General features: G+C 48.4%; 1 protein-coding gene across 1 annotated transcript in view; it reads left to right on the forward strand.

Annotated features, from left to right (window-relative positions):
- PLXNA3 (plexin A3) overlaps positions 1–26,056 on the forward strand; it is a 71,455-nt gene extending 45,399 nt beyond the window's left edge. Inside the window, exons 13-31 of the mRNA XM_084836050.1 lie at positions 2,967–3,087; positions 3,338–3,474; positions 4,056–4,229; positions 5,140–5,233; positions 6,744–6,983; positions 7,843–7,986; positions 8,918–9,152; positions 11,274–11,416; positions 12,431–12,687; positions 14,313–14,379; positions 14,786–14,932; positions 15,722–15,881; positions 16,038–16,141; positions 16,885–16,981; positions 18,578–18,771; positions 20,610–20,779; positions 21,520–21,732; positions 23,744–23,894; positions 25,091–26,056. Coding sequence (XP_084692176.1) covers positions 2,967–3,087; positions 3,338–3,474; positions 4,056–4,229; positions 5,140–5,233; positions 6,744–6,983; positions 7,843–7,986; positions 8,918–9,152; positions 11,274–11,416; positions 12,431–12,687; positions 14,313–14,379; positions 14,786–14,932; positions 15,722–15,881; positions 16,038–16,141; positions 16,885–16,981; positions 18,578–18,771; positions 20,610–20,779; positions 21,520–21,732; positions 23,744–23,894; positions 25,091–25,186 — 2,944 coding nt within the window. The 3' untranslated portion in view covers positions 25,187–26,056. The remainder of the gene's footprint in view (positions 1–2,966; positions 3,088–3,337; positions 3,475–4,055; positions 4,230–5,139; positions 5,234–6,743; positions 6,984–7,842; positions 7,987–8,917; positions 9,153–11,273; positions 11,417–12,430; positions 12,688–14,312; positions 14,380–14,785; positions 14,933–15,721; positions 15,882–16,037; positions 16,142–16,884; positions 16,982–18,577; positions 18,772–20,609; positions 20,780–21,519; positions 21,733–23,743; positions 23,895–25,090) is intronic.
- Positions 26,057–26,998: the final 942 nt, after the last annotated feature.

Raw genomic sequence — 26,998 nt, forward strand, 5'->3', positions numbered from 1 at the left:
CCTTGAAAGGCATGTCAGTATTATTATCCCAACTTGTAGGCGGGAGTGTGTGGGGGGGGTGGAGGGATGTGCTTCAAGACCAGCCCTGCCTTGCGGAGGGATGAAATAACCTTGTTCTGGTGGCATGATGAGCATGGAGGTAGATGAAAGCAGGAATTGGTGTCTAAATAAAAACTCTTGATTCACCGAAGCATTGACTCTAGCAGTGGGGTGGGGATGCCATTTGGGCTTTGCTTCAGGCAGAAAAATGTTTTGGGCCAGCGCAGGGGGTGGAGGGGGGAGTCTGTGACAGTGGCCGCATTTTGAACGATCATAAACCAAGATATGCTTGAGTCTTTTGCCCATGTGCCCACAGCCCTTTTGCTCCTCCCTTTACAGAGGACAAGAATAGAACCAGGAAGTCTCTAAGCATAGTTTCCCATTCCCAAACCAGGCAACTATGGTTACTAGCTTTGGAACAAGCCAGGATCTTAAACCAACATCAAGCCATGGTTTAAGATCCTGGCTTGTTCCAAAGCTGGTAACCATAGTTTCCCGGTTTGGACAAAACAGGACACTAGTTAATTAGAGGCTTCCTAGTCATGGCTCATGTGGAGGGAGGAATGAAGGGGCTACATGCACAGAGAAAGGCCTTTTGCATATCTTTGCTTAATAAGCCGAGATATGATCGTCTGAACTGGGACTAAAGCCAACTAGTGAGTTCACAGATGAGATGATATTTGAACTGTGGAGTTCCTGGCTCACACTCTCACGGAGCAATCCTATGCACATTTACTCAGAAGTAAGTCTGCTGTGTTCAAAGGGGCTTACTCCCAGGTAAGTGTGCATAGGATTGCAGCCTTAGCCACTGTACCAGCTCTTATTTACCCATCTTTACAGGTTATCTTCCAGCAAGGGAACATGCTGCAACTGCAGCAATGAAAGAACTAATTTAATTCCTTGATTTCTGCTATGGCTGCCTCAGGTAATCTTAGAATGCGAGAGGCTCTTGACAGCTTGCTAGCTGTGCATGTGCAGAGTGTCTTTCAGTTGCAACAACCGGTTCTCATACATCTAGGAGGTTTACCATTAAAAAATGTTTTTATTAACACTTTTTTCATAATCACAATTAAAAAAAGAAAATGATAGCAATTAAGAAAAGGGACTACAGCAACCTTCTGGTGCGCTCCAGATGTTTTGGACTACAGTTCCCAGGATTCATGACCACTGGGCATGCTGTCTGGGGCTGGTGGAGGTTGAAGTCCAAAATGTCTGGAGGGCACCAGATTGAAGAAGGCTGAGCTACAGGACTGGAAAATAAAAAAACAATAAAATGAGCTTAACAGCATACAGTTGATATTTCATGACAATATGTAATTTTAATGTACACAGTTATATATTCAGACCAGAAATATTTACGTTGCATTGGGGGACAGGAAATTGGGCTTTTGCATTTTTAAATATGAACTGTTGTTCCTGCTTGCCCCATTTGTTTGAATTCACATATGTTTGTGGCGTGGAAGGCTTCTTCTTAAACTCTACTCCAGAAACAGGTATCCCACACCTCTGTCTCTCTCTGTCTCTCTCTCTCTTTCGGGTAAGCCTGACATAAAGAATCAAGAACTAACATGTCAAAGTGAACTTTGAGTTTTCAATAGCCTAAAACGTGGTTGTTTACCTCTGGTGTGTTTGTGTGTGTAAATCGGAGCCACCTTGTGTTAAGTGTACTGTTTTCACTGTGCATCTTGCTTGGAGAGGATATGGGCATCCAGACAGGCTGGGGCGCCTTATCAGTATGAAGCAAAGATAATGCGCCAGCCACCCCCACCCCACCCCATTGCAGAAACCTCTACATTGTTCTTATTTTGTGCCAGGAGGGATATTGGCACTGCCTTTGGCAAAGTTGCTTGAAGAGGAGAATAGGCCATGCCAGAAGTCAGACCTGGCCCAGCATATCTCGCTGCCTCAAGCAAGGCGGCAATGCTGCCACGCCGCGTTCCCCCACCTCCCCTGGCTGTCGCTTGCCTGCTCGCTCACTCCCGTCTTGTACCCCTTACCAACTGTGGGGCTCCGGTGAGAGTTTGGCCAGACTCTTGCAAGAGTTTCGCCAACCTCTCACAAGAGCTCGGCAGCTACAAGCCCCTGCGGCCGTGGTAAGGAGAGCAGCAACGGACCTGCTGGAGGAGGTGGGGGCAGGAGGACAATTCACCGCTCTTCCCACTGTGCCGCCTGATGTGGGCACATGAGCCCGCTTAAGGGTAGGGCAGGCTCTGCCAAAAGTATTCCTGGCATTCCTCCAAGCTGGCCAATGCAAAGTTACAGGATGCACCGAAGGCCTCTCTGATAACAGTAATACTGATGAGCCAGAAGGCACCCCTTACAAAATGAGGAGATCCTATGGGAAGGATGCTAGCCAGATTGAGAAGGTCACCTAGCAACAGGGCAAAGTGAGGTGGTCACCTCAGGCAGCAGATGCTGGGAGGCAGCAGCAAGGTGTTGGAGGAGAGAGCTGTGGGCCTGGCCTGTGCCTGAGTTAGCCTGCTGCCTTCAGGCGCAATGGTGGACACTGTCCCATTGTCAGTGTTGAAGAAATATTAATTTTCCCATCCATTTGGCTTTTGTACATGGAATGGGAGGGGGCTCCATCTTGTTCTTTGCCTCAGGCAGTAAAATGTCTTGGGCTAGTCCTGCCTAGCAAACACCTCTCTCTAGGCAGGTCAACTCAAGTAATGGTTCTGGACAGGCCTCAACAGCTCCCAACCTTGATCAGGGAGAAGAGAGTGGTGGGCTGTTAAAGAAAGTTACGACAAGGGCCACTGGTTTTCTGTTGTGGTATGGAGACCAAAAAGCAGTTAACAGCCTCATATAGGAGAGGGTTATGGTACTAGATGGAGCTGTAGGGCTGGGGCAAGAGGAGGCTGGGCGTGGCGGTGCTGGTGAGGAGAGGGAGCCCTGGTCTTCTGACAAATCTCACTGCCTCCCCTCAGGCTGGTTTGTGAACTGGAACCATCGCTCTTGCCTGACCCTCCCCCCGGCCCTGTGGAGCTCTGTGTAGGCGACTGCAGTGCTGACTACCGGACCCAGTCGGATACTCCCTTCACCTTTGTGGTAATCAGGGTCTGGGTTAGGAGTCTGTAGTCGTGGTTAGCTTATATAATGAGCACTGAAGTACTCGGCAGAAATTGCTTGCTTGCATTTTAAACTATCAGAGGGCATTGGTGGGGGGTGAGGGGATAGTTTTCTGGGCCCAGGACTCCAAAGTTAGTTCAGTCCTGGAAGGGAAACAGCTTGGGGTAATGGGAACTGTTTAAATGGTGTGCCTCAGGGGGCAATTCATTCTTGATTTCTACCCATGTAGACACCCAGTTTTTATGGGGTGGATCCGGAACAAGGTCCCACCTCAGGTGGGACAAAAATCAGCCTCTTAGGAGCCCATCTGGATGCTGGGAGCAACGTCAGTGTTGTAATCCGTGGAGCACCTTGTCGGTTGATCAGGTACTTACTATCAAGGTGTCATTCAAGTTTCAGCAGATAGGTTCAAGATGGCAAAACAACAGCAAAAAAAAGAGCACTTCAGTGTGTTTTATATTTTAATGTTGCCTTCGTAACTGTAGCAATGTGATCAACACAAGTCGATCAGGCAACTTTATTATTTTTTTAAGTCTCTAGGCTCATTTAAACATTTAATTGTTTGTAACAGTTACTCTCTATGTAGAACCGATCAACTGAGAGTCAGTGTGATGAAATGGGTTGGGGTATCACAGTAGAGCTGGGGAGGCCTGAATTCAAATCTTCACTCAGTCATTAAGCTCCCTCGGTGACCCTGGACCAGTTACTTCCTCTCAGCTTACTCCTGTACATAATGAAAATGAAATAAGTGAATGACCTGAGATCTAGGTTGTCTGAAACAGAGGGGGAGGGCCCTAGGTAGTGTCAGAAGATGCAGAGAGGGGGAGCGAGGGAAATGGGAGGTACCTATAAAGGTGGGCATTCATCTTTGAGGTTAAATTATTTATGATCGGGCTATTTTTAAAGATGGTGACTAATTCTCCCTCCCCTCAACTTACTCTCCCAAGGCGTAGTGCAGGGGAGATTGTCTGCTTGTCTCCCCCCTCTGCGCTAGGCCCAGGCCCTGCCTATCTCAGCCTTCGCATTGATCGTGCGAACATCAGCACCAATGGTACAATCTCCTTCCGCTACAGTCCTGATCCAGTTGTCACAGCGATAGAGCCCACCTGGAGCATTGCCAAGTAAGTGATGAGTCGACGACAGCCCTGTGTTATGTTTCTATGATAAGCTTAGTAGTGCTTCCCTTCTGAGCTCTTACCCCTGGCTGTTCTCTACTGGAAAAGATCCTGAGGCTTCCCTCCCACCCCCGACTCCTAACAGGAAAATCGGGGCTGCCTTCTCTCCTTTTTATAAAACTGGTTTCTGACCCTTTGCCTCAGACACTTCTGCTTAATCCAACTTTTTGGGATAGTCTGGGGGGATGATGCAATCTATTTCCTTCTTCCAGGCTGTTTTGGTTGGGGGGAGTGTGCATATGTGTAAACACAGATGTGCTCAGACTCTCCCTCCCTCCCCCTGTTCTTTACATTATTTCAAAGACAAGTTTCAATATTACAATCATTAATAATAATGTTTCTGTACTATAGACATATATTCCAAGTTAAAGAGTGTGGAGGGGACAACATTCAGGTGGTACAGTCGTTTATCAGCTGAAAAAACAATACATTATTTGTGTGTGCGCATATGTGTTTGCATGTGTGTGTGTGATAGATACACTCACCCCTCTGACTCATGTGAGAGTCAAAATTCTTAGGGTACTTTTTACACTACCTTGAGACATTAAGTTTCAAAGAAAGTAATAAACACTGGAACAACTATGAAAGAGTGGGGAGCACAAATCCTTCAGTTTATTGTATGCAAACATTCCTCTATTTACTTACATAGGACTGCATTTGTGTAAACCGTATCCCTGATCTGATTGCCGTGGGAGCACCCCTGGTAAGGTGCCATTATGAGGATGGGGACAAACAGACTCTGGGGTGTTACCAAAGTCACAGATTTCCTTTCTCTGGGAAAGTCTTATCTGTATCATTTGCCCCGCAGTGTTTGTGGACTGAATCCGTGTTTTCCTTTCTGCCCCTCCCCTCACAGTGGCAGCACCAGTCTCACAGTGAGTGGGACCCACCTGTTGACAGTCCAAGAACCACGGGTTCGAGCTGCCTATGGTGGAATAGAAACCATCAATGTGAGTCTTCAGTGGAAAGTCTAACTAGTGGGAATTGAGCGGGGTGGGAGAGAAAGAGAAGCTGTTGCCAGAAGTAGAGGAGTGCTTAGTTAATTTTGTGCGATCCTCAGCCTAATTTCATGAGGTTTCCTGGAGGTCATCAGTTCAGACCTCTAGCAAGAGCAACCTGTCCCTCCCTTGGCAGCCTTCTGGGTTGGGGGGGGAGGGGGGGAAGCGGGGACAGCAGAGACCAGGGCTGGCTCAAGACATTTTGCTACTGGAGGCAAAGGACAAGATGGCTGTCTCCTATTCTACATACAAAAACCAGCTGGACTGACAGTAGAATCTTACTTCAGTCCCAGTGATGGAGCAGTGTCCTCTATCATGCCTGAGAGCAGCAGACTAGCTTTGGGGGCACAGGGAAGATCACACAGCACACAGCGCTGTCCTTCAACAGAGAGGAATGGCCACGGAGCCGAGGAGGAGCAGTCAGGGTGCTGTTGCTTCCCTGCAGCATTGCTGCCTGAGACAGTTGCTTCACTCTGCCTACTGGTAGGGCTGGCCTTGGCAGAGAGAGGAGGAGGATGGCGCCACCCACGTTTGGCTCTCACCCCACCCACCTCTGGCTTTGACCTCACCACTGCCAGAATGCGGTCCCTTGCCAATTACCCCCGAGGGTGTTTGGCTCTTGACAGCAAAAAATGGTCCCCGCTGTACTGTGCGCTAACTAAAGTTGTCACACAATCAAAGAAACTGATTAGTCAGTTTATGAATGACTGGTAGAAGGTGGCTGTGAAGATAAAATGGGAGAACCCCATCTACTGTATTCTGAACTCCCTTGGAGGAAGGACAAAATGCACATATGACTCCATGCCTTGTTGTGGCAAACTGTGACCCCAGAGGAAAGGAAAATATCCCATAGCTTATATTTGGGGGGTGGGGGCAAGAAATATTGTGATACCGTTGGGCTCCAACGGAGAGCTGAGCACATGATCAAGAAATCGCATGGCGCGGATCTTGCTGGACTGTAGCATTGCAAACAGGTGCAGGAATTCCATGTGCGAATACTCTCCTATATATAAATATAAATTAAAAAATACTTCCTGTCGTATCAGAGAAAAGGGTTCTAGCCTGTGGATGTATTCAAACCTGTGATCACCCCATTTGCAGTCTGAATGGTAAAGTTCAGAAGGAACTCCATCATGTGTTTTTCCTGATCATGTATTTCCAGTTCAAGACTCTACAGGTAAATCAATAAAATGTTGTCCTTAAATGTACCTGTCATTGTCTCAAATCCAAAGTAAAGATAGGGGAACAGGGGCGGCGGGGGGGGGGGGGGGGAGAGGAGGAATATTCCTTTCCAAGGAAAAGATAGAATGGAGATGAAAGCAAAGCCTGCAGGTCAGGACTGTTAATCTTTAAAAAATTAGAACAAAGATGAGGGCAGGAGTTGAATGAAGATCAGTGGAGAGAACTATTCTGGATTGCCCTCAACTATGGTTTGTGTACTCTTTTTTTTTCCTCCCTGCAGAGTTGCCAGGTGCTAAATGACTCGGTAATGTTATGCAAAGCCCCAGGCATTGTGCCTGGGGAGCAGGCACTCCCCCTTGGGGGCGCTCACCCTGACGAGTTTGGCTTCCTCTTGGATGATGTGGCTGCCACCCGTACCCTGAACCGCTCCGCCTTTACCTATTACCCAAACCCCAGCTTTGAGCCATTCAGCCCCAGTGGCATCCTGGAAATTAAACCTGGATCCCATGTCGTCCTCAAGGTACTGAAGCTGTTTGTGTCTTAAAACGTAATGGTAATAAGCCTTCCCCCAGTCAAGAAAATAACAACCTGCTGGAAGTCAAAATCATGGCAGATTATTTTGTCCGGTGTGACATCTTCTCCTTCTGGTCAGAGATAAGCATGCCAAAAGAGAAAGCACGGGTATGTATATGTTGAGCAGCTTGTCTTTTGTGATTGTGTGATGTAAATGCAGTATTTTGATCAGCAACACAGGAATTCGCTCTGAGTATCTCATTTTCTTTCTTTTTTTAAGCAGATTTCTAGACCTTATGGCAGCAAAGATATGTGTGGATGTATGTGGGTCCTGTTTGGTGAAATCTGGCCTGAGGAGGATTCCTGGTGATCGGGGCATCCAGCTTTAGCAGCTTGCCTTTCCCCATGAATAAGAAAATTATGAAAAATATGCAAATGCATCCAAAGAAATTTTTGCATATTTTATAGCGGTTGCAGAGAATGCAGCTTTTCTTGCTACAGGACTGAATGATATGATGCCGAATTTTTTAAAAGCACAGAGCATTCGTAATGAAGTAACAACTTGCAAATAAGTAAATCGGTACATGTGCACACATACTAACAACCAACTCCAAAAGGCATGAAACTGCTCCCCTAGATTTGCAGCTGGTTTGACTGATGGTCTTGTCATTCTGTTTTGGCCATTCAGCCTCCCATCTTGTGCTAGGATGGGAGTGTATAGGTGCTGTGGTAAAGACACTGCCTTCCTTGGCAAGCACATCTGTGCTGAGGGTGCCCTCTTCACATTTTGAGAACCCTGGGCCTAAACTCGGGGTTGTGTGATAGAATGGTCCCATTTCTTTCTCTCCTCTCCCTGTCTCTCTCAGGGCAGGAACCTGATCCCAGCCGTGTCAGGCAGCACGCGGCTCAACTATACAGTGCTGATTGGTGGAGAGCCCTGCGCCCTGACCGTCTCAGAAACCCAATTGCTGTGCGACTCGCCAAGCCAAACCGGGGAGCAGCCAGTCATGGTACACCTGATGTAGGGAGGCAGGCTGGGGGAGGTACTTGAGTGGGTGGGATCAATCTGCCCATTCTGGAATGGATCAACAACGCCATGGGCAGGTAAGGGCTTGTCCAGAGCGTGGCCTTTTGCAGCCTTCGTGTATGTGAGTGGAACCTGCGAAATGTCCTGAGGAAAGGCAGGTCCTTCTGTTTCCCCCAAGGCAAGTATAGGTGCATGATTGGCAGTGGGGCCCACCAGTGCCTGCCCAGCCTTCCCCACCTTGGTGCCCCCCAGATGTTTTGGCCCCAGCCAATGGTAAGGGATGATGGGAGTTGTAGTCCAAAACATCTGCAGGGTACCAGGGTGAGGGAAGCTGCAGTAGACCGACAAAAAACATTTGTAAACTAGAGCAGCTCAAACACCTGGATGGTTGAAGTCACCTGGTTTCCAAGAGTCCCCTATTGACAAACCCTAAGTGACTTTGAGGGCTCTGCCCCTGAACTGTGCTGCCGGCTGGACCTCTCTGTTGAGACCAGTGGAGGCTGGTGGCTCCAACTTCAGTAGGGCTGTGCTTCCATTCTGGGCTTCAGCCTGAACTCTAAAGGAGCTGTCCAAGGTGCTGAACCTATTTTCAGACCAGGGTTCAGCACCTTGGATAGTTCCTTTAGAGTTTGGGCTGATTCTGACTGAACCCCAGAATGGAAGCACAGCCCCACTGAAATCAGAGCCACCAGCCACCACGGGTTGAGACTGTAGACCTCCTGAGCCAGCAGGAGCTGGCTGAAGGGTGAGCAAGAGAGGTGGGAGCTGTTGCCTTAATCCCGTTTTGTGGGATTCAGAGGGGCATCTGACTGGCCATGGTTAGAAATTGAATGATGGCTCATAAATGGGCCGTTGGTCAGGTGCAGCAGGGTGCTTCTCATGGCCAGCTTAACCTCTGGCTCTTCTCCTTGCAGATCCTGGTGGGGGGTCTGTCGTTCTCCCCGGGGACCCTGCACATCTACCCTGAGGCAGCTTTGCCTCTGCCAGCTCTTGTTGGGTTAGGTGCGGGCGGAAGCCTGCTTCTGGGGGCCATCATCGGGGTGCTGGTGGCCTATAAGCGGAAGACCCGGGATGCTGACCGTACCCTGAAACGCCTGCAGCTTCAGATGGACAACCTGGAGTCTCGCGTGGCCCTGGAGTGCAAGGAAGGTATTAAGGGGGTGGGAAAGGAAGGCAAGGCCATGAAGCTTGTGGGAAGTGAATAGAGAGGGAGGGAGAGATGTTGTCTTCCTACCCAAGGCTGATGATTGTTTCTTCGGTGTATCAACATCTCCCATGGCATCTCCTCTTTGAAGGAGGGTGGGTGTTGGCATGGGAGCAGTCCTTGAGAGGAAAGATGGCCTTCTGTGCTGGTTCTCTGTAGCATCCAACTGGGGCTGCAGGCAGTGGCCAGGCAGATGTTCCTTCAGAGTCCAGCTGTTGGGGGGCACTATGTGTGCATCAGATCTGGCTCCCAGAGTGTGTAAGGGCTCCTTTTGGATAGAAAAGACATGCAGTCCTGACAGGCACCACACTTTTAACAAAGCATATCATCTGTGGCAGTCACCAGCTCCTATAACACTGAGGCTTGCCCTCCCACTATCCATGGTTTGCCCTTTATGGAAATATTGGGAGGGTCTGTTTTTAAAAATGCATTTAGTATGCACACAAGTACAGAAGAGTTCTTCAGGGTTCATTCCCTCCCCAGGCATCTAGGAGTTCAATCTTTGGTTGCAGTGGGGGGAGGAAAAGATGCACCTTAACACTTGCGCACAGGCACACAATTCCAATGTATTCATTGCACTGTCAGGAAAAACTAATGCACCAGATGCGACTTGCAAGGGGACAAACCCAACACTTTCCCCCCTCTGCAATATGGCAATGCTTTACTGACTTCACTAACAAGAGCAGCTCAGGAAGAGCTCCACCATCGTCTTACATGCCAGCCTTCCCCAACCTGGCACCTTCCAGGTGTGTTGGACTACAACTCCTATCTTCCCCAGAAGTTGTAGACCACACCTGGAAAGCGCCGGGTTGGGGAAGGCTGTTATATATAACTGCAGACAGACACTTAAAGTGTTTCTTATTGAAAGAATAAATGTTCTGATGAAGCCTTCTCCTTGAAAATCCTGGAGAAATGGTTGCTTGGTTAGACAAACCTTTGTATAGTACAACCTAAGTTTGTAAAGAGAAAATAACAATGGTGATATAGTTGTAACTTTGTTTGAAATAGACAAATAAAAACTATTTAATTTGAAAAAATAACACCAGCAAAATGCCAATGTACTGCTTTCTTTTTGTTTTGCCTCCACCCACACCATAACAGCCTATACAGAGAGAATAATCTTCCAGAGCTGGCCTGAAACATTTTATTGCCTGAGGAAGAACAGCAAATGGCACATGCATAGACAAAGACAGACGCGCGTGCACACACCAGTCAAGATGCATAGGACCCAAGGCCAGCCAAGTGATTTTGGCACCTGCAGCAAAAAATCCCACAAGCACCTCTCCCCCTCCCTGACTGTGAAAATAATAATACAATAATTAAAAAACGGACAGTTTGCTGCCCTTTCATGACACCCAAAATCAGCTGCCTGAGGCAGCCACCTCACTCTGCCTAATGGTAGGGCTGGCCCTGCCTGTTTCAGAAATCAGTTTGGCCCAGACTGTTTCAGAGTAATTAAAGAGCAGGTGGAGAAGAGCCTTCAGCAGTACATAATAGTACACGTGGCACAGTTAGATAATCTTGGGCAGTTATTCTTGGTATAAAAAATGGGGGTGCTAAAAGGCCACAAGAGCATCCCTGTTCCCTATGTGAAATGTTGGAGGGTACGGCTGGGGTAGCTGGGTGTCGGGTCAGAGGAAGGGCAGCAGTTTTCAGGATCTTACATGGCTACAATGGCCAAGAGTGATATAATACAGACTCTGCTGAGAAATGTGGTAGCTCCTGGGGAATCCTGGGAGCCTAGATTTCTCTATAGCGAGCTATGTTTTGGCCAGAGCTTCCTCACACGTGTCTGCCACATGTGTGCATGCTTTTCCAAAGTATATGTGCGGCAGGCGTGCAGTTACCAGGCATGATGATGCGCGTGTCTCTTCCCATGTGGGAGACCCTTAGTAGGTTGCCTCTGAATCAGGCCTGCTTTGAGAGGACAGGACCACTGTGCAGGCGTGGCATGTGCCCTTCATGTTTTGGCTCCCTTAGGTGTCCAAAGCTGGGGAGGGGGGGAGTGGAGAGGATCACCCCACTGCATGCAGCCCGACGTGTTGACAGTCTTCCGCCTTCTTCAGCTTTTGCGGAGCTGCAGACAGACATTAACGAGCTGACCAACAACATGGACGGAGTGAAGATCCCTTTCCTGGACTATCGGACGTATGCAAGGCGTGTGCTCTTCCCAGGGGTGGATGATCACCCGGCACTGCAGGAAACCAGTGTGAGTGCCAGGCAGGAGAGATGGGACCTGGGACAGTTTTTGGCCCTAACAGTTGGGAGAAAGAGGGGATGAGAGATCAGAAGTTATGTTTGAGGATCTCCCTTGGATATTAGTCCTGGGGTTCTTTCATGTTAAGGTCTTCACCCTTGTAGATCTTCAGTGTTACCCACTCCTCCTTTGGTACACCCCTCATTCAGATGCGTGTTCCTGAACTTCTTGTTGGGTCTCAGTTAGGATGCTTTCCTTCAAGGCTTTGATCGTACAATTGCCCTGCCTCATTCATGAGTTTTTACATTCAGACATAATTTCCCACTGCTTCTCCCATTCTTTTTCTTGCCAGAAAAAAGCTGTTAGTAGCTGTGCAATGCCTTTTCTTTAGTACAGCTGGGCGTTGTCAGTCTGAAAGCACCTTTAGGTTCTGTTCCTGATATGGCGGGGCTGAGTTGCCCTGCTGCTCACAGAATAGCACTCAAACTCACTCAAGGTGTGGATAGTGGCTGCCCAAATGGTGGGAACAAAGAAGGGAAGGCACTGGCACCTTCATCGTGTCCTGCTCGTGAGACCCCAGAGGCATCTACCTCAGTGCTGTTGGAAACAAAATGGTGGACTAGTGCAGGGCTGGGCAGAAAATAGATCTCCCGATGTTTTGGACTTTAACTCCCAGCATTCCTGACCATTGACCATGCTGCCAGGGGCTTCTGTGAGTTGAAGGCCAAAACATCCGGGGGTCTACCTCCTGCCCACCCCTGGACTGGATGGACCCCTTGGTCTGATCCAGCAAGGCAATCCATATGCCCTGATGTTCTTAGAAGTGGAAGGGACATGTCAGGTCAAGTGCATAAAAGGGCCTTTGTTTCTCATTGTCCGTTTTTGTGAGCGGCATCTGCTCCAGCACATGGAAACCTACCAGGCATATGTGTGTGTGTGTGTGTGTGTGTGTGTGTTTGCCTGTATGAATGCTGGACACATTCTCCCTGTTGGCTTATGGAGTTTTCTGTTCTCTTCCCTCTACAGACCCCGCCAAGCACAGAGAAAGGGCTCCGTCTCTTTGGGCAGCTTCTGCACACACGGCCCTTCCTGCTGACCTTCATCCACACACTGGAGGGCCAGCGTGGCTTCTCCATGCGGGACCGAGGAGCTGTTGCTTCTCTGACTATGGTGGCCCTGCAAGGCAGGCTAGACTACGCTACCGGAGTTCTGAAGCAGCTGCTGGCTGACCTCATTGAGAAGAACCTGCAGAATCGTGCCCATCCCAAGCTCTTGCTCCGCCGGTGAGGGGCCATTTCTACCACCATGCAAATGCTCTTTTAACAAAGTGCCATAGTGTCCTTGGTTGCTTCTCCACGTTCTACACCAGGGGTTGCCAGAGCTCTTAAGGCCAAAAGCTGTGTAGCAGCATTGCATTGCTCCAGTCTATGGCTGTGAATGGTTCTTCCTCAGCCGTTGTTCCATACAGAACTACCATCGGTTCTCAGTCCAGCTCACCAGGGCCCCATCTACATGAGCCATTTACTCCGGGGCTGCTACGATCTGAGGACCTTTGGGACATACGACGCAGTCGCCACTTCCAAGCCTAACCATGGTTTTCTCAGGGAAAATGTGGATTTCCGCAGAGGCATTTCGCTGCAATTTTTTTGCTTGCTGTGGGTTTACTGCAGTTGCTGAGCTGTCTGACCCTTCATCGAACTGACTTCGCAGGTTGCGGTGGGCATGGGGTAGGCGTGCTTAGCGACTGCGTCACTCTATGATGCCTTTTCACCCCTTCCTGTTCCTCCCTGTTCCTTTGCAACTGCACAGTAACAGAGAGGTATCCATTTTGGAATGATGGGTAAGCATTTCTCATGTGGGCACGCCTCTTCACACGTGCAAACCGTTGTGCGAGTTACCATGCCAAGCAGTTGGTATGGTAACGAAGGAGCAGACTACCCACATCTTACCAAAGAGGAATGGACAGACACAAAAGAACCCCTAAAATACAAAGCAGCCACTAAAACCCAAAGTGTCGCACCCCCACCCTCATATGGCTGCGCATTAAATATAATGGTAAAAAAAAAGAGCAGCGCGACTGCCTCAGTTTACTTCGCTTCAGCGGCTATGTGTCAGGGCACAGCAGATTTTTCCGTTGGAGAGGTCTGCAGTAAATATTGTGTGTACTTCAACAGTAGCTAATTCGTATCTGCAATGCTGCGCAGTTACGACGGAGTGAACGTTGAAAGCAGCGCCATGTAGATGGCCCCCGTGTCAACTTTTCTACCTCTAACCCTGCACAACCATCACCACTACCTGGGGATCCCCACCTTTTTTCCTATCTTTCCAGTCAAGTGGATTGGATTGCTGCCATTCCTCCTCTGATTCCCTCCAAATGTGTTCATTACCCTGAGGGGGTCTCCCCATACCTTGGGACTGGAGCCACCAATGTGGTGACAGGACCATCTTCATTTGGGTTCAAAAGAGTGCTTTTGTGTTTTGGAGCTCAGGCCCCACTTCTGCCTTGTACTAAGGTTCCCGGGCAAGTTATTTTTCTTTTAGTCTTACTAGTTGCATTCTGGGAAATGAGTGTTTTGTGACTGGCCAAGCCTACCGTAGCAGCCATCTTTTTCCAATGGGCAAGTCCCCCCATGGCAGCCATTTTGTGAGAGCACTCACAGCACACTCTCACAATTCCAAGGATGCCCACTGACATAAAGAAGTTGGGGGCCCATGGGGTCTGCATTAACAATAATGTTGGGAGAGAGTAGAAGGGGGGCAGGTTTCTGGTACACATGACAGGGGGCTTCCAGATTTATCCAGTTGTTCTCTTCACAACACTGTATGGGTGTTAAGGGCTCCCTCCATTTCCCACAAATAAGCGACTGCGCTCTCTCTCTCTCTCTCTCTCCCCCCCCACCCCCCCCAGGACGGAGTCAGTGGCTGAAAAAATGTTGACCAATTGGTTTACTTTCCTGCTGCACAGGTTCCTCAAGGTGAGAGCATGTAGGAACAGGCCCTCAGACATGTGTGTGCCAACCCTTATCCTGCCAGAGAACAGGAGTCATAAGAGGACTGAGAAAGCCCTAGCTCCAGAAATTCTAGCCATGGTCTCTGCTGTGTGGGTAGGGAAATGGGACTGAAAATTCAGGAGTTGGGGGAGGACCCATAGGTCAGCGGTAGAGTACAGGCATTCCATTTAAAAGGTCCCAGGTTCAAGCCCCAGCATCTCTAGTCAAAAAGGGATTAGGGAAGCAGCTGATGCAAAAGACCTGCCTGAGACTCTGGAGAGCAGCTGCCAATCGGAGCAGACAGTACTGGACTAGATGGGCCAATAGTCTGGCCCAGTAGAAGGAAGCTTCCTGTGTTCCCTGCCTGTGAGCTTGTCCCTTCACCCCACAGGAGTGTGCTGGAGAGCCGCTGTTCATGCTCTTCTGTGCCATCAAGCAGCAGATGGAAAAAGGCCCGATAGATGCCATCACAGGCGAGGCACGCTACTCGCTGAGCGAGGACAAGCTCATTCGCCAGCAGATCGATTACAAGACCTTGGTGAGCTCCAGGGATGGTGAGAGGTGCACTTTGCCTCCTTGCAGGCTAGGAAGCCAACTGCTCCTTCCTCTCCAATGAATGCGTGCGGGAGAAGGGGCCTGCTGCGTAGGTGATTCTCTGCGTACGGCCTTGGTGGCTTGGAGGACTCCATGTCCCACCAGTCAGGACTAGATAAGCAGCCTAACTTTCTAACAACTGGAGGCCTTACCCCATGGGGTAACCTATGCAAGCCCAAAATGGGAGTAGTGTGGAGGAAGCAGGGCCATCGATAGAGCTGGGGATTGTGGGAAATGCACCATGGGAAATAAGTTGTGCAAAGTAGAGCGGGGGTGGGGGGAACAGAGAAGGATGAGTTTGGCATGGTGCATGCTGGGCTGTAGTTAGGGTAGGGCAAGAGGTGCTGTTGCAGACAGCTGTGGGGAGCAGTGCAGGGGCTCAGGAAGAATTTTTTTGGTAGTTTTTCCTCACTGTGAAGTAGATTGGTCTTTCCCTGTTTGCAGTTTGGCAGAGACCAGACACGGCCTTCTCTTCTGTGTCCATGTTTGCTTGGCAATAATAGGATTTTCAAAATGTCTTCAAGTCCACATATGGGGCCAAATCAAAATATCGTACTCTAGAAGTGTAATTGTCATTTTTACTTAAAAACTGAAGCTGGGGGAGGAGGGATGAAGACAATTGTTCTCCCACAGCCCAGAAATATATAGGTATAACCCTGGGTGCTTATAAATGTGGGGATGTGTGGGCCTCAAAACTATGATGACTGAAAAGTTAGATGTTTTTTCCTCCTAGACGTTATTATGTACCCCCCCTGAGCCCCCCGGGGGCCCTTCGGTGCCTGTCAAGGTATTAAACTGTGACTCGGTGACACAAGTGAAGGAGAAGTTGCTGGACGCTGTGTACCGAGGGGTGCCCTATTCGCAACGTCCACGTGCTGAGGACATGGAGCTAGGTATGCAGGCAGGAACATGGGAGAAAGCAGGTGGGCTGGGAGCATGGAGTGGACCTGGGTAATCAGGCATTGGCTTACACTATAACAAAATGGGGGCATGGAAAGGGAAATGTTTATCGCTACCTTTCTCCTCACCGACCTTCTTGTTCATCCTAGAGTGGTGTCAGGGCAGTGGGGGCCGGACCATCCTGCAGGACGAGGATGCCACAAGCAAGATTGAGGGAGACTGGAAACATCTCAACATGCTAGGGCATTATCAGGTAATTGCTTTCACTATCTCAGAGCCAGATTAACTACCCTAATAGGTATAGTGTAGCTCAGGGCCCCACCACAACATGGAAAATTCTGTAGTATTTGGAAGTGTGCAGCTCCTTCCTTTCAATGCTCTGGGTAGGTCAAAATATGGAAGCGTATTCCTTAGTAATATTGCCTGTGGTCAATAGGAAGTAAATAATGCTTCAGACATCGTTGAAGATTTCAGGGGTACAGTAGAGCAGATGGAGGGGGCTGTGCAAATGTGTTTGTGCTAGCCAAGGAAAGAACATTGGACCTCGGCGCATGGCCTACCACAGGGCCTCATCCTTTGAGGTCTTCAACTGTATCCTGGGGGCTTATCCTAGTTCTCTTGTTGCATGGTCTGGTAGAAGCTGGTGTTGGCTAAGGTTATGAGCCGGGAAGCTCCCTGTTCCACTCCTGTCTCCATCATGAATTTGCTGAGTGGTCTTTGGCCAAACCGATGTTCTCTTAGCATCACCTACACATGTAGGACTCTCTCTCTCTCTCTCTCTCTAATATGTGGATAATACCATCTTATTTTACAGGGCTATTCTAAAGATCACTATGATAACATGTGCAAAATGTACTGAATGCATGAAATGTGCTATATATGTGGTGGTTGTATTATTAGTTGTTATTGTTCTTATTCCATCTTTGTTCTCTTTCTCCACCTCATCCCTATGTCTAAACTCTTCTACTCCTGTCATCCCTGTAATTCAATGCACAGGTAGCAGATGGCTCCGCAGTGGCACTGGTTCCTAGGCAAGCATCGGGCTATAATATTGCCAGCTCCTTCACTTTCACCCACTCGCTGAGCCGCTATGGTAATGAATGGCAAAACCCTGTGAACACCCCCTATTCCCTCTTCTTCCCCCAATGCAAATCCTTCACTGCACTGAATGACCTGTGTACTCTGCCTTTTACTCTTAAACAATGTAACACAAGACTGTGCAAAGAGGAGAGCCCCCCGACTTCTCCCAATGTGGCCCTTGATGCATCATTTCCAGGTGCTGCCCTGGTTTGCCCACCTTTGACGAGCCCTTTGAGAGTACGGATCCTACAGATCTGCACTTTCAAAGTGCGACCCTGCCCAGACAGGGAGGGAACAGCATGTGTGAGTATGAATATGGGTGTGGGTAGCCTCACCCAGAGTGCAACCACTGACAAATATCCCCCAAGGGAATGCCTCCCTTGGTGGTAAAAAGTTGTTCACTCCTGCTGTAAAGTTTTAAGAGGATGGATAGATATCCTCCATCCCTGTGTGTACAATACAGTAAGTAAATAAATAAATAAAAATTCTGTGCTTGGGCAATCCAGATTCTGTGCCAAGAAAGCTCAATTCTGCAACCTGTATGAATTAGGCAGCATTACATACTTCCTCATTTTTCATAACTTCTGTTTACTAGTCATGGGGAGGGACTGCCCTCAACCACTGGAAATCTTATTCAGTTGCACCTGAACTTTTATCACGCATTGTTATAAGGGCTAGAAACTTGCTAGAAACAAAGACAGACAGACAGACAGAGCAAGTTAGCTGAGATTCCCAGGTGGCTGAGTTTCTGCACCCGGTGTTGCAATTTATGCCTTTTCTTCATTTGTGCTGAGTTGCAGCACACGCATAGTCCATTAGGCTGGAATTAATGCACGCACAGTGGGATGCCTTTAACATTTGGGACTTGTTTTCAAAGTCCCCAGAGTCTTTCTTGACTCTTGTGATGCCATCTGTCAAGGTTCTACTTTGTGTCTGAGCCCTCATGAGAATGTAGCCTTGTGCAAATGGGAGTTCCATGTTGCCCGTCTATGTCCCTGGTTCCCCACGGTATATGGTGCTAAGTGAACCAATGCATTAGAAGATGTCCCCTTCACATATGAAGTGTCCTTTCTTTACTATATGCTCCTCCATAGCACTAGGACACACGTACTATGTGCCCTAGTTGAATAGCAGAGCTGTGACCTTCCGTGGCTTGCCCCATTGTTGCTTAACTGAAGTGGCATTTTAGTACCACCATGTTTGGCCCTTTGAGGAGGTCTGCTGCCACGTCCAAACTTCTTATCCCTGAGCTTTCTCCCTATACTACCCTGGCCTGGCTGTAATTAGCACTGCTATTCCAGGCATGGAATGCCTGTAATTTTACTACCACTCCCCTTCTGTGGTTGGAGGGGAAGGGAGCATGCTTTATTTGGCCTGTGGAGGGTGACGATGATGGTAGTTTTGGCATTACCAGTGCCAACATGGGTTCAGGAACTAGGTCTTCTTGAATGCTGAGTAAATACAGCCCTCTTTGGGTGAGGAGAGCTTCTGAGGTAAAACCAAGATTGAGAAGGAAGTGTACAGAAGGCAGGGTTGCTCCTCAGGATCAATGTGAACAAGCTCAAGGTAGCTTCTTTTCTCTCCCTCCCCACTGCCCCCGTCTGCGCAGAGAGTTTGTTGCGCACCTCCAGCAGCCCTGAGAGCTTGCGCTCACGAGCTCCCATCCTCACTCCGGACCAAGATTCAGGCACACGTCTCTGGCATCTGGTCAAGAACCACGAGCATCTCGGAGACCCCAAGGAAGGGGAACGAGGGAGCAAGATGGTGTCTGAGATCTACCTCACCCGGCTCCTTGCCACCAAGGTACAGCAGGAAGGGAACTGAGCTGCTGAATGGGACGTTGAATCTTAAACCTTTGCCTGACAATTTCCCTAGGTACCAGGTTCGGTTCCTTAATGCTTAACCTAAAGCTGCTTTCCTAGCTGTGTGCGTGTGTGGGTTAAACTCACTTCTGCTCGCCTCATCCTCAGTGGGCAGCATAAATAGTTCCCAATATTTAAAAAGATATTAGGGAGAATTGTCATCTTATTTTCTTCTCAGTGGATGACATAAACGGTTCTTCCTAATATCATTTTTAAATATTGGGGCACTGTCACCTTATTTTCCTCTACCATGTTAATATTTTTCTCTTGCCTAGATTAAACATACTGAGGTTCTTCCATCCTTTCTTGCCTTCCCATTTCCTTTATCAGCTCTGTACATGCGGCCCATGACAAACCTTCTTGGGGAGACTTTTCCCCAGTCCTCTTCCTTGTTTCGGTCTTTGCACAGTCCATCCTGTCCAACCCTTCCTGCAGGTGGCTTGAGCGTCCCTCCTGAGCTGGGCATGCTTCAGACGGCATCCTGTTGGGGCTGGTTGCAGGAGCATGATCCTGGGTTCCTGTGATGTGGGCTGTAAGGCTGACCCACCCATCTTCCAGTGCTGGCCAGCTGACATCTAAATTAAATCCAGATACTTTATTGACATAACAGAAAATACCATGTCGTCAAAATCTCAGGCAAAGTTGGAGTCATAAATTATCTGCCGGCGAGGAAGAGATGGAGGCGTCACTTGGTGTCTGGATCATGCTTTCTGTGTGTGTTTGTATTCTGTCACTCTCTGTGATTGATATAACCACATTGCTATGATCCAGTATTTCACTGTAAGATCTTTTAATAGTGTTCGGTACACTTTAGTAGTGTTCTCACAAAACTGCTATTCCCATGGTTCCCTGAGGAGAATCAGCAACCGTTTAAATTGTTGTAAAACTGCCTTACATTGGAGTGTAGATGTGCCCTTATTTAAGGCTGTGTGAATTTTGAAGATTTTACAGTCCCAAATCAGGAAAATAATGGTGGAGATTGTTAGGGAAGAGATTTTAGTAAGATAGTGTGGGGGAGCTGGAACAGCATGTCTGGAGCAGAATATTTAGTGGAACAAGAAGGATTTGGGGTGGGGGGGCAGTGTGGAATATATATTCAGATGCCAGGATGAGGAGTCTTCTTTTCCAAGGGGATGCTCAGGCTTGATATATTGTCCTCCAGCTTATAATGACTGCAAGACTTGTTCTCTAGTGCCTAAATATTTAAAAGACATTGCCAAGTCTGTGGATTATTTCCCCTCCATGGCTAAGAGGACTAAAATTTTGTTAGTGGTTTCAGCCTTTTAATGAAGGCTGAGATTTTCAGGATTCTGAAAGAGCTATCAGATTGCAGCCTCTATGGCAGGGCTGAGTAAGTTATGGCCTTCCATAAGTTGCTGGACTGCATCTCCCATCATCCATCACTATTGATTATGCTGGCTAGGGCTGATGGAGTCAATATCATATGCAGGGCCACACATTCCCTGCCTCTGTTCCATGGCATGGTCAAAGCTATGCAGGTTCCTAGACCCCTTGAACCAAAGTTTGATTCTGCTTGCCAATTCTTCCACCTCCACTACCCCCTAGTGTGTGTGTGTGTGTGTGTGATGGGGGGGGGGGATGTTGGCATGACTGGATGCCACTGTTCTTGCCTGTCTTATCCCTGGGGTTTGATACCTCTTAGCATGGTGGGGGATGAGGTTAGGAAAGGCAGCCATGATCTCCACATTTTAATGGTTTGTTCTCTTTTTCCATCCCAAAAGACATTCTCCAGAAGCTTTTCTCTTCCCCCTTTCCCAGGGCACATTGCAGAAGTTTGTGGATGACCTGTTTGAGACTGTCTTCAGCACAGCACACCGGGCCAGCGCCCTCCCCCTGCCCATCAAGTACATGTTTGACTTCCTGGACGAGCAGGCAGAGCGGAGGCAGATAGGTGACCCTGACGTTCGACATACCTGGAAAAGCAACTGGTGAGACCTCTGGCTTTTAGCCCCTTGTCCACATACATTCATTCATTCATTTGTAATATTTCTGTACTGCCTTCCTGGAAAACAACAACAACAACAAAAACAATCAAGGTGTTTTACCCAAAAAAATTAAAAACCAAAAATCATAAACAACAACATAGTAAAATCTTAAAACCATCAAGAACAAACAATTTAAAAAGCCAAATTAAAAGATGTATCTTGACCCCCTTCCTGAAAGCAGAGAGAGAACCAGTCATAACTTCAGTGGGAGTGCATTCTAGAGTCTGGGAGCAACACAGGAGAAAGCCCTTTCCCATGCGCCCAACAAGCAGGCTTTCTGCACGCGGGGGTGTCTTCAAAAGGGCCTCCCCTGCTGATCCTAGTAACTGAGCAGGTTCATACTGAGATGGGTGATCTCCCAGAGAACTGTTAGGGCTTAAGCCATTTAGAGCCATAAAGGTTAAAACCAGTACCTTGAATTGAGCCCAGAAAACACTTGGCAACCAGTGCAGATCTTTCACCATTGGGGTGATATGAAGCTGATAGTGTGCACTGGCCAGTATCCTAAACCAGTGGTTGGCAGCTGGTGGCCTGTGGGCCAGGCCTGGCTGTGGGCAAACTTGGGCAAGGCTGTCTTACTTCCTCGCATGTCCCCTTCCTCTGTAGAGTGAGCCTTTGCCTCCAAGTGATGGTGGGTCTTCTAAAGCCAATGTCTCTCTCATCTTGCCTGTTTTCCATTCCAGCCTGCCCTTGCGGTTTTGGGTGAATGTCATCAAGAACCCACAATTTGTTTTTGATATCCACAAGAGCAGCATCACGGATGCCTGCCTCTCAGTGGTGGCCCAGACCTTCATGGACTCATGCTCCACCTCCGAGCACCGCCTGGGCAAGGATTCCCCTTCGACTAAGCTGCTGTATGCCAAGGACATTCCCATCTATAAAGGCTGGGTGGAAAGGTGAGCTGCCGAGGGGTTAATGTCCTGTTGTACACGGATAACAAGATTTCGCTGTCTGAAGCTTGGTTCCTCGAATGAGGAAGGGAGCCATCTGGAAAGGGGCCATCTTCCAATTGCTTAGAAAAAGGAAGGGTCGGGGGCTCTTTTCCTTCAGGGGTTAGGGTAGTCAACCAGGGCAGGAGAGCCATTGTGGGGCTGGCTTACTGTGACCTCTCTCAGCGTCTCGGAAAGGAGGAGCCCCCACTGCTCATGCTGCAGGCTGAACATGTCCTTCGCAGTGTCAGTCTCCTTTATAAAGCACTTGCTGACCTCCCCGGCTCAGCAAAGGAGGATGTTCCTGGAGGAAACAAGGACCTAGCTACAGCTGCTGAAGACAGTGGATCGGCGTGGGTGGTAGCAGCTGCTCCTTTCTTTGCTGAGAACACCAAGATAACCTAGTCTTCAAAGCTTCCTTCACCAACCAGAGGCCCTCCAGATGTTTTGGACTACAACTCCCAGCATTCCTACCAATGGGCCATGCTGGCTGGGGCTGCTGGGAGTTGAAGTTCAAAACATCTGGAGGGTATCAGGTTGCTTCTCCGGTCTTAGTCAACGGTTCAGCATGCTGGTGGAATGGAGCCCCTTCATACAGGCGTGTGAAGAATATCCGATGCAGCCTTATATTGAATCAGACAATTGGTTGATCTAGCCAAGTGCTGTCTACTTGGATTGGGAGCAGCTCTCCAGAAAATCAGGCAGAGAGAGGTCCTTCCCACTACCACCTACCCGGTCTCTCTTTTTTTTTTTGTAACTGAGATTGAACCTGTGGCCTTCTGCATGAAAAGCAAGAGCTCTACCCCTGAGCTATGGCCTGTTGCAAGCTGGAGGATGATCTCCATCTTTGTATTCCCTCAGTGTGTGAGCTGAGCTGAGCTGAGCTCCAGCTTTGAAGGTTATCCCTTTCCAAACATTAAGACAAAATAATGTCTCCATACAAGCCATGATAAATCTGTGGGGTTTAGACTCTGTATTTGACATGGCAAACTCTGAAATCTTCTGTCATAGCTTCCATTTGAGGCGGGAGGGAACTATCACACAGAAAACACACATGTCTTGCTCTTAGACCTGCGTGGAAGCACTTTCAATAGCATGCACAGCATTTTGCTAAAGATTCAAGAACCAGAGGAAGGATTGTGTACCAGTCTAGTGTCCTCCAATCTTTTGGACGACTGTTCCCATCATTGGTGGCTACTGCCCCTTCCTGGCTGGGGGAGATGGGAGTTGTAGTCCAAACATCTGGAGGGCACCACGTTGAGGAAGGCTGAGTGTGCATAATTGGACTGGATCTGGAGCTTTGGCACCACAACTCTCTGATCAGTGGAGGCTGGTGGCTCCAATGTCAGTGGGGCCATGTATCCGCTCCGAGTTTCAGTCAGAACTCTCAAGGAGCTATCCAAGATGCAAAGTACCACCCCACTGACATTGGAGCCCCCAGCCTCCACTGGCGCAGCACCTTGGATAGCTCCTTTGGGGTTCTGACTGAAACATGGAGCGGATGTACCACCCCACTGACATCAGAGCCACCAGCCTCCACTGTCTCTGATCCACCCTGTGCTTGCTACTCCTATCTCATCATCCTGACATCTCCCCTGCACCACCACAGCCCTCCCTGCAAAATACCAACTCTGGCCACCTCTTCTCCTTTCCCTCTCCCCAACCCTGGCCCAGAACTCATTGTTATAATCAACATTTCTGTAAATTTGTTCGATGTGCACGTTTTGAGTGCAGTATTTCAGGTATTGCAACAAAGAGTAGCTACAGCCTTAAGGAAGAAGTAGCTGTCTTACTTATTAAATTTGTAACCTGCCTATCCATTGGCATATTCAAGGCAGGTTGAGGGGTGGGGGTAAAATCACTGTTGCAGCAAGCAGTTGGAAATCTGGCCTTTGCCCCTCCCTCCGCTGAGATGAGAGTGTAGACTGAGCAGGCTCATCTTTTCTCCAGGCATTTAAGCAGTCTCTCTCTTTCCCAGGTACTACCGGGACATCACCAAGATGGCTTCCATCAGTGATCAGGACATGGATGCCTACCTAGTGGAGCAATCACGGCAACACGCTGGCGAATTTAACACACTGGGTGCACTGGGGGAGCTCTACAGCTATGTGGGAAGGTACCGTGATGAGGTGAGGCTCTGTCACAACTATTCTTTCCACTCCCCACCTCCACTTCTCATCCAGTTTGCAATCTAACGCAGGACATTTACTTCTGATGGCAGGAGATCCTTACATGGACCCTGGTGCCATATCTCTGTTAAATTGGATGGGCGGGGGGGGGGGAGGAGGATTAAGGTACCATGGCATGGTAAGACACCATTGTCTACCCACTCCTCCAGTATCCTATACCCTTCTGTTCCACTCAGTATTCTCCTAACAGCAGCCCTACACCTCAATATCTAAGGGATGTTTTAGTTTAGGAGTAGGACATTGGGGAAGGTACTATGACAAGTGGAGACCTCCACACCATTCCTATCCCTTCCACTCACTCATTTCCCTCCTCTGAAGGAATTTTGAAGTGGAATTGCTCTGCGTGTGTGTGTATGTATGAACCCATTTGCACGTAACCATGTGCCCAATGTGTGCTGCTGCCATTTTGAATATGCAACCTCCAATTGGAGGTTATTTCATGACGTGGGAACCCAGACACTGGATTAATCATGGAATAAACAACCCACAGTTAGCCTGTGATTAGTTAAATGTGGGTTGTTTAACCCATTAGTTAACCTATAGTATCTGGGTTCTCACATCACGAAATCACCTCCGACTGGAGGTTGCATATTCAAAATGGTGGCGACACATGACCCCAGCAAATTCTGGGTTAATTAACCTGCAATTTGACACTGTTAGATGCACACTGGGTGTGTGCGTGCGTGTGTGTGTGTGTAGGTCTACACTCATTGCACTTTTGCCTCTCATAAACAAGTTTGTCGGTTTTCTGGGAAGAGGGGTTTATTCAAAACCTTGTTTGACCAGAAGTGGTAGCAGGGTGCGGGGGAAGAAATGTCTGGGTCCTTCATGGGAAGTGAAGTCTGTCTCAAACTACTTTTTGACGCACCTTAAAAAAATATTATCTGACTCTAGCCTAAGATGCTGCATCAAGGTGACAGGACAGAATCTTTTTCGTCCCCTGTCCCTCGACATACCTTTCCAGTTTTACCGGGCATTTCTCCATCCTAGAGCCCAGATCTTATTCCCTTTTTGCTCCCGGGCACTTGGGGCTTAGCCCCTCCTGACCTTTTTCACCTTTTTCTTTTCCTTTCCTTGTTCCGGACCCTTTGTTTCCAACCCATTGCCCTCCCCACACCCCCACCACCGCCCCCCAGATCCTGACAGCGCTGGAACGTGACGCCGCCTGCCGGAAACACAAATTGAGGCTGAAGCTTGAACAAGTCATCACTCTCGTTTCTGGAAATAGCTGAGAGTGCTGTCGGGGGGGAGGGGGCAAAGGGGACAGGGGGCACGCAGCCAGCATAGATAGATGGATGCATCAGAAAGGACTCTACCTCCAACCTTGACTTGTGGCCCCAGCAAGGGCGACAGACTTGACATTTTTAACCTCCCAGTGGGCAAGAGACATGTGACCTTTTGCCCTCTAAGGCTGAAATCCTGGGGTTGCAGAATGAGGTTGTGGTGCCCCTTCCCCCCGACCTTCAGCCCAGAAGCAATAACAAGCACCCTTTCCTTTGTATCTGTATTGGGAGGGGCAACTCAGAATGAGCAATGAGGTTGGGGTGCAGCCAGATACTGCCCCCTCCCCCCTCATACTGGCAGCTAAATGGAGATCCCTCACCCCAAATGTTTGTGGACCCTCCCTTTAATCATACAGACCATTCCCTAGCCCCCCACTCCTTGTTGGTAGCTGGTGGAATTTGCCCTTGTTCTGTTTTTTGGTAACCATGACAATTGGGTATTTTTAATCCTTACCTGACAACACCCCCACCCCTCTCACCCCCACCCCACCTGTTGTGCCCTCACTGGGTGCAGTGCCTTACTCATTAATTTATTATTGCATCTTGTTAAGATTATTGGCTGTAAATGATTCCATTCCCTGGGTGTAGAGATTTCAGTGTAAAAAGTCCTCCATTTCCCTCTCATTCTTGGAGTCTGTGTAAATATTTGCACTGCAGCCTGGAGGGATTCAATACCCCACTCCTCCCAAAAATAAAATAAAATAATTAAAATTCCCCATCAGGGGTTAAGGAATTGGGGTGGGAGTGTCCCTGCAGCTGCACGGGCTTTTTATTGGTTCATTTTATAATTAATTTTTCTTTTGCTAAATAAAAGCCTGGAAAAATGGTCGTTTTACTATCACATCGGGAGGGGCACTTGGGTGAAATACCATGAGAAAGGAATCCTTGGGAAATGGGCCCCATTCCTTTGCATTCCAGCTTGACATGGAGGTATTTTGGTCTGTACATTTCCCCCATATACATTTCCCTCTGTCCATCTGCAGGACCAGTCCCTCTGTCTGAGCAATATTTGTTTCTTGTTGAATTGCACCTGAAACTTGGGATAATGCTGTCCTTTTTCATTTAGGATAAGATCATGTTCCTTTTTTAAAAACAACAACCCATAATTCCCAGTCTTCGAACAGACCCATCTGCCTGCAGCATATTTTTCTTTCCTCTCAAGAGCTCCATCCTTTACCAGCATTCATGTTTGCTGCTGAAAACACTGCTTGTACATGCAGCAAATGCGTAGCATGTAAACGACAAGACACCCATCCTGAAATACCCATGTACATGGATTGGGCTGTACAATCAGGACTCTTCGGCAATTTGTACAGGGTGTTTGAGGATGTGTATCGGTCATTCACATGTTATATGTTTGCTGCAGGAAATGCAGGTGTAACCCTTGTAAACATGATTGCTGCATAAAGGGGGGTCTTTAACTTGGGATTGGGAATCCCCTTGAAACGGCGTGCCTCTTGCCTGGTCTACATGCAATAGAATGAGGTGGTAGCATGGACTGCGCCACTTTAGACTGCGGGACAGGGAAGCTGTTTTTAAACAATCTTCCACATAAACCCTGAAGGTATAAAACTAGCACAGCAGGGAGAAAGTTGTAGCCCTGGCCTTTGCCTGCTGTGCTGCTTTTCTATTTGCAGGGAGTGTTTAAATATAGAGAAGCATTCAAAAATGTGATCACCTACCTCAAGTCCATCCTATCATCTTGGCTTCCACTCTTGCAGTTTAGTGTGGTTTTGCCATTTTTTGTTCACTCACATTTTA

Source organism: Heloderma suspectum, chromosome 2, assembly GCF_057233095.1.
Source record: "Heloderma suspectum isolate Gila_16-S chromosome 2, 16-S_ref, whole genome shotgun sequence".
NCBI lineage: Eukaryota > Metazoa > Chordata > Lepidosauria > Squamata > Helodermatidae > Heloderma > Heloderma suspectum.